This window comes from Pteropus medius, unplaced genomic scaffold, assembly GCF_902729225.1.
Source record: "Pteropus medius unplaced genomic scaffold, Ma_sr-lr_union100, whole genome shotgun sequence".
Lineage (NCBI taxonomy): Eukaryota > Metazoa > Chordata > Mammalia > Chiroptera > Pteropodidae > Pteropus > Pteropus medius.
In genome coordinates, this window is record NW_024340848.1 from 4,378,192 (window position 1) to 4,384,920 (window position 6,729).

Genomic DNA, 6,729 nt, shown 5'->3' on the forward strand with positions numbered 1-6,729 from the left:
ATGAGGGAGTGGGGCTTGTCCGTATTTACGTTGAGGCGGGAGCCGCCGCCCTTCATTCACCCACATGGTCCTTCGAGGTGCTGCTGCTGCCGCCCGACCTGCGCCTTCGCGCCACTTCGCGCCCTCGGGCGAGGCCGAGGGGGTGGGGGTGACCCCCGCCGCGCCGCCGCGGCTCGCGCCCCTCGCGAAGCCTCTCCGCGGGGCGGGCCGGCCGGCCAGCCGCACCCCCGGCCTGGGGCCTCCGGTCGTAGTAAAGCGGAGGCGGGTGGGGAGGCGGGAGCGAGAGGGAGAGCCCACGGCGGGCGAGGCGAAGATGGTGGCGGCTACTCCTCCTGGTGAGTCTGCCCGCCCCTCCGCCGAGTGAGTGAAACCTGTTGTGTGCGACCCGGGTGCGGAGGGAGGGCGGGCGGGTGGGGCGGAATGGCCCGGGGCAGCGTGGCGGCGGCGGCGGCGGCGTGGCCGGGGCGGGTCTCGGGCCGTTGGCCGCTCCGGCGTGTGGCAGCCGCGATTCGCTCGCACGCGGGCTGGCGGAGGGGCAGGGCCGGGGGAAGGAGGGTGGGAGGTGGCGGCGTGCGCGCGGCGGCCGCGCCCGGGACCCGCACGGACCCTTCCTGGGCCGCCCCGGCGGGCGGGTGGGCGAGCGCCGTACACAATGGCCCTTCAGGGAAGGGAAGCGCGAGGCTCGCGCCCCTTCCAGGGCTCGGGGAGCTTGCGGGACGCGTGGTCTCGGGTAAGGAAAGTTTCTCCTGGGGGCGAGAGTTAAAGCGTCTCCAGAACAAAGCGGCGGCGGTAGCGGCACATGGGGCAGGCCGCGGGCCGGGAGGGGGCGCGCCCACGAGGTACCTGCGCGCCAGCGGGCGGTGCGACGTGGGCGGGAGCTCGCGGGCCCCCAAACTTTGTGTGCGCGTGGGTGGGCGGGGGGCGCGGGAGCTCGGGGCAGCGCGGCCTGGACGCCACCCCCACTCCTCGTGGGCTTTGTTAACCCGCGTGGGCAGTCCCCGGGCGGGGCTTGCAACTTCTCGGCCCGTAGTCCGCGGAACAGGCCCGGGCCGGCCTCGGTTACGGTGTGGAGCCACCTTCGCCCACCCGCTGTTTGGGGCGAGGGGCGCGGGAGAGCCGGTCCGGCTCGGCGGGAGCGGCGGCCGAGCCGCCATGTTCCTGCGGGGCGGGCTGCGCGGGGGTGAGGGCGGGGGACATGGCGGCGACTGCGCGCCGCCGCCGATTGTTCCTGGCTTAGGCCTTGGGCCGCGTGCGATGGGCACCGCAGTCGCGGAGCCCCCGCCCCTCTGGGCCCAGCTCGGGGGGGCTGGGGGACACAAAGGAGGGGCGGCGCGCTCGCGTCCCTGCCGCTCTCGGGCCTCGGCGCCGGCGGTCGCCGCGCGGCTGCCGCCGGGAAACGGGGTGGGGGGGTTGCCGCGTCCGGCAGGGCTCGACTCTGACCCACCGCCCCCTGGCGGTCGTGCGGGGAACCGCAGGGCCGCGCGCCCCCTTGTGCGACATGTGCTACCGGCCCGGGCTCCATGAGCGTGGCGAGCACTTTGCAGTCTCGGGTGTTAATGCCGCCTTTTCTATTCCTATGCGGGAGCAAAGGGGACGAGAACTGGAGAAGGAGAAGGCAGGCTCGTCGCAGCAGTATCGTCGAAAGGAAAAATAAGCAGCATGCCGTCGCGACCACCTCAGTTGGGGAAACAACTCTTTATCCAGGCTTGCAGCCACGAGGTCTTGATTGGGGGAGGGGTGATGAAGAATAGCCCCTTTGCTGCTTTTCCCTCGTTGGAGCTGTACAGTAGAGTTAATGATTGCTGATTATACTTGAGTTTTTCAGGAGCTTTTAAAGTAAGAGATGAATCTAATACTTGCGGGTTTTTCTACTTTATTCTCTTACACGTTTTCACTCCATACATTGTTGGTCTTTTAAACACCGATGGTATTGCCTGGCTACGATATCCTCGGTTTTGCAGTGGGTGTAATTGATAAATAAGGGGGTTGGGAAAGAGTAAATTTAAATATGAATTTGGAGGGTGGTAATAAATTTGTCTTTTTTCCCTATCTCCCCCCACCATCCCAGTCATACACGTGGACCTAACTGCACCAAAAGCTTTTCTAATGATTTTTGCAGAAAAAGTTTTCCCAAGTGGGTAAGTGTATTCTAATTTAATATTTCTTTGAAACATTCTCTAGACTTTAATGTTTGGTTTGAATAAATAAGATGGGATTGGGTTTTCAAAGAGTGAAATGGTTATTTTGTGCATTGTCAGTTTACTTTTTCTAGATCATTAACTCAATAAAGATCAGCCAATTTATAAGTTAGTAAAAGTACAACGTAAATGTCTATAAATCTTTGGGAACTAATGCAGTTACAAAATGTAATTTTAGAACTGCTTTAAGTTGGGTGATAAAATAGAACTAATCTGGAGTAAGTTTTCAAGGTTTAACAAAACAAGTGGGATGTGTAAGATCTACAGCCAGTTAATACTTTTGAAATGTAGTCTGAACAGTAATTTTATCAATCAGTTTACCAAATATTTGCTAATTGGAAGCCAGAAGAAAAGAAGAATGTTTTGCCACGTGGATGTGAAGATTTCATCTAAAAGGTATATGAGTCAGATTGCCCTGTTGGTACATTAGTTTTCATGCATTCTGTTTTTGATTTTTTTTAAAAGTATGCCTTTGGAAACGGCCAGGTAAAAGAAGGGCCACCACTTTCTTCCATAGTATTGGAATGATGGTTAGTTAAGATCACATTAACTGTGAAAAAAGATTTGTCTTCTAATTTTTAAGTCTGTATGTGTTTCTAAATGCAATTTGCAGGGTTGAGATAATTAAATTCATTTTCTTTTCCCTGTTAGGGATTTTGCTGGATTTTGTATGCTTTATAGCCAATGAGTTTAAAGTGTTATTCTAATTATTTCAAATTTTAGCAGGATTAAAGAGAACATCACCTTGTAAAACTGAAGATTGACCAGTCAGAATAATGTCAAAGTGCTTACAGTGCAGGTAGTGATATGTGCATCTACTGCAGTGAAGGCACTTGTAGCATTATGGTGACAGCTGCCTCGGGAAGCCAAGGTGGGCTTTAAAGCGCAGGGCCTGCTGGTGTTGAGTGCTTTTTGTTCTAAGGTGCATCTAGTGCAGATAGTGAAGTAGATTAGCATCTACTGCCCTAAGTGCTCCTTCTGGCATAAGAAGTTATGTTTTCATCCAATACAAGACAAGCAAGTACATAGGTGTTTTAATACTTTTTGTTTGCAGTCTTCTGTTAGTTTTGCATAGTTGCACTACAAGAAGAATGTAGTTGTGCAAATCTATGCAAAACTGATGGTGGCCTGCTATTTCCTTCAAGTGGTTTTTACTAATTTTGTGTACTTTTATTGTGTCGATGTAGAATCTGCCTGGTGTGTGTGATGTGACAGCTTCTGTAGCACTAAAGTGCTTATAGTGCAGGTAGTGTTTAGTTATCTACTGCATTATGAGCACTTAAAGTACTGCTAGCTGTAGAACTCCAGCCTCGGCCTGTCGCCCAATCAAACTGTCCAGTTACTAAACACTGTTCTATGGTTAGTTTTGCAGGTTTGCATCCAGCTGTGTGATATTCTGCTGTGCAAATCCATGCAAAACTGACTGTGGTAGTGAAAAGTCTGTAGAAAAGTAAGGGAAAATCAAACCCCTTTCTACACAGGTTGGGATCGGTTGCAATGCTGTGTTTCTGTATGGTATTGCACTTGTCCCGGCCTGTTGAGTTTGGTGGGGATTGTGACCAGAAGATTTTGAAAATTAAATATTACTGAAGATTCAACTTCTATTTTGCAATGTTCCAAAAATAAAAAGTATTAGAAATCTTTGTAATTTAAATAAAACAATCAGTGTAAAATGTGCATATGCAGCTTTCGTGTTTTTTTAAATTATTTTTTTTTGTCCTTTTGTACTAAAACTACTGTAAGGTTGCATGTCAGATTTGACTAAGTTTTTACTATTTTTTTTTGTTGAATTACATTTATTTGGTTATTAAGCATTTTATTATGATCGTAAAGGAAATATACTTTAGTAAATACATGATGGTAATCTGTAGTTAGGATATGTCTCTTTCGCTTTCTTTGAACCTGGCATTCAGGATGTTTTATTTAATAAATTATGTTACTTGTTCATTACGTGAGTATTGAAATTTGGTGAAAGTGCTATTTTTAAAGCAATTTGTAAAGTTATTTAAGCATGGAATTTAGATTGTTGGGGGGGGGGGCTTTTTTCTAGTAAATAATATTTTACCAGTATTGTGGGTTCATGATGTTAACTGGCTATGTACTGGTTTTCTTGGTAATTGTTAATGATGTGTGAACTGTTGGTGATCCTTAGACTGTTTTTAGCTTTGGAACTTAAAAAAAGAGCAGGACATGCTTATACAAAGTGGAGTCACAATTATGTGTATGTGTACATGTCTCTATAATGCTAAGAGTGTAGTAGTTTGGTAAGAATCTGAAGTTAATTTTTCTCTTTAATTCTGTAATTAACATTTATGTTCCCTACACCCTTCATAAACCAGACTTTCACAGCAATGACAGTTCTAGGTTGTGTGACTTAGATCACGGAAGCGGACCCTAAGAAGTGAGAGCTAACAGTATTTTATTCTTTTTTTTCATGTGTTTTGTGTCTGGCTTATGTTTCATGTGTGTAGAAAAATGTGGGTTAACTTAAGAATGGTCAGATAAAAAAGGATCGGTAAAAAATTGAATTTTCGTTATACAAAATAATTTCCATAATCCTGTTTATTATGCCACCCAATAAATGTACAAAACATTTTTAAAGTACATTATGTGATCTAACAAATATTGGCCTCTTGAAATTTAAGGAGTTTAATCATGGATCCCTGAATAGAAAGGTAAGAGTTGCACAGTTCTGGAGTTAATTAAAGGGTAAATTTTCAGAATGAGCAAATATTAAGAATTTGTGTAGTGATTTGTAAAACAAATATTCCTTAGTTTGAGTTCTTAAACCTTTTGAAGAACCTAAAAATTATTTTGTTGGGTTATTTATTGACAAACATTGCTTTATACTAAATGTTCTTATAAGTTCCATAAGGTTAGAGTTAGTCGCAGTAGTCAACAAAATAGTGTGCTGTGGTTATAAGGGAAAAAAAGTGATATTTACATCTACCAAACCATACAACTTTACTTTTAAAGCTTCTGGGGAAATACCTCTAGCATTATTTAAAGTGGAACAGTGATAGAAAGCATAACAGGTTTTTTTTGTTTGTTTTTTAAATCTAAAATGTAAGTCAGATTTTAATAAAATCTTAAATGGTTAGCTCTCTGTAGACGATAAGTTTTCTGTAGTGCTTGTGTTCAGAACTTAATCAGATTTTAACTGAGACTTAATATATAGTAAAAAAGTTAATGTGTGTAATTTCTTGTGAGGCTGAGATTGTGTAGTGTTTGATAGAAATTGCATTTGATTGGTTTCTGGCTTTAAAATGTGTCAAATTTTAAGATTTTCTTGGGCATAAAAGTTTTTAAGTAGCACTAACAAGCCATTCAACATAAAGGTTGACATTAATTTAGCTATTTGGAGATAACAAATAAGTTGGTCATAGCTGATGATTATTTAATCTCTAATTGACCTTGGGAAAAACAGCTCTGGCCTTTTTTCTTAGTGTTTTAACCTTGAAATGCTTAAGACTTAGGGTACTGTCAAACATCTTGTTCTTCCGCATGTTATGCGTATGTACAGATCTCTAGCCAATGCTTAAAAAGAAAGCACTAAAGATTTTACAAATTTTTTTTTTCAAAGCTGTTTGTGAAGTAGTGATTTTACTAAACACTTTGAGATCTTCATTTTACAGGCAAACCTGTCTAAGAGAAAAGCAAGCCATTGACTTGAGTTTTTCATATAGTTTTGAAGAGCCCTACAGAATGATTCCTGACAGTGCTACCTGCAGCAGCCTGGAGAACAGCATTGTCCTGTCCAAGTTTGTGTATTTAATGAAACAACTGTTCTGTTAGTAACTGACAGCTCTGGTATAGTTTGTTTAGCGTGAGAGAGTTGGGAACCTCTGAGCTGAGCAGTAAAGGTAAGAGCTCAGTCTACAAGACTAATTTTTGGTGTCTCATGGGAAATAATATGCCTACTTGAGACTTTGCAGATTATTCTTTAGCTTATTAGAGATTGTTGAGTTTAATGTGCATGTAGTTTTCTTTTTTGATAGGTTAGTGTGTTAGTGATAATATTAAAAAGATAATATTGTGTTTTAAAGGATAATTAACATTGGTGTATCCTATTAATTTTCAGACCATAGAAAAATTGTTTTAAGAAGTTTAGTTTTATTTTTCCAATAATATGAACCATAGACACAGCATTCAGGGGTCCCTACTTATCATGTGTTATAATTTAGTCAAGCTCTTTGAGTTTTGGTGCATTTAATGTAAATTAAATTATGCATTTTAAAGCTGCTTGTTAAGAAATTGTCCAGAATGAGAATATTGAAATAAAAATTTTAAGATTACTCTTGTGACCGTTTTTCTGTTTTTTGTTTGTTTCATTTTGTTTGTTTTTTTATAAATGTACTTAACATCTTTTGAGATAATTGGGCAAGTGGGGGCAGATACCAAAGTGATGAACGTGTATTATCTTAAGTATCTATGACATCTGTATTTGTATTTCTAATTCCACAGACAAGGAAATGATAATAAAATTTATTTGCAGGAATATAAAACTGATAAATGGAGTCTGAATTCAAAT

General features: G+C 43.6%; 1 protein-coding gene across 1 annotated transcript; it reads left to right on the forward strand.

Annotated features, from left to right (window-relative positions):
* Positions 1 to 420: 420 nt before the first annotated feature.
* LOC120582659 (spidroin-1-like) lies at positions 421 to 6,493 on the forward strand. Its single transcript, XM_039837987.1, has one exon. It carries the CDS (start codon positions 421 to 423, stop codon positions 1,522 to 1,524), a length of 1,104 nt encoding a protein of 367 aa, XP_039693921.1. The 3' UTR covers positions 1,525 to 6,493.
* The last annotated feature ends 236 nt before the right edge of the window (positions 6,494 to 6,729 follow it).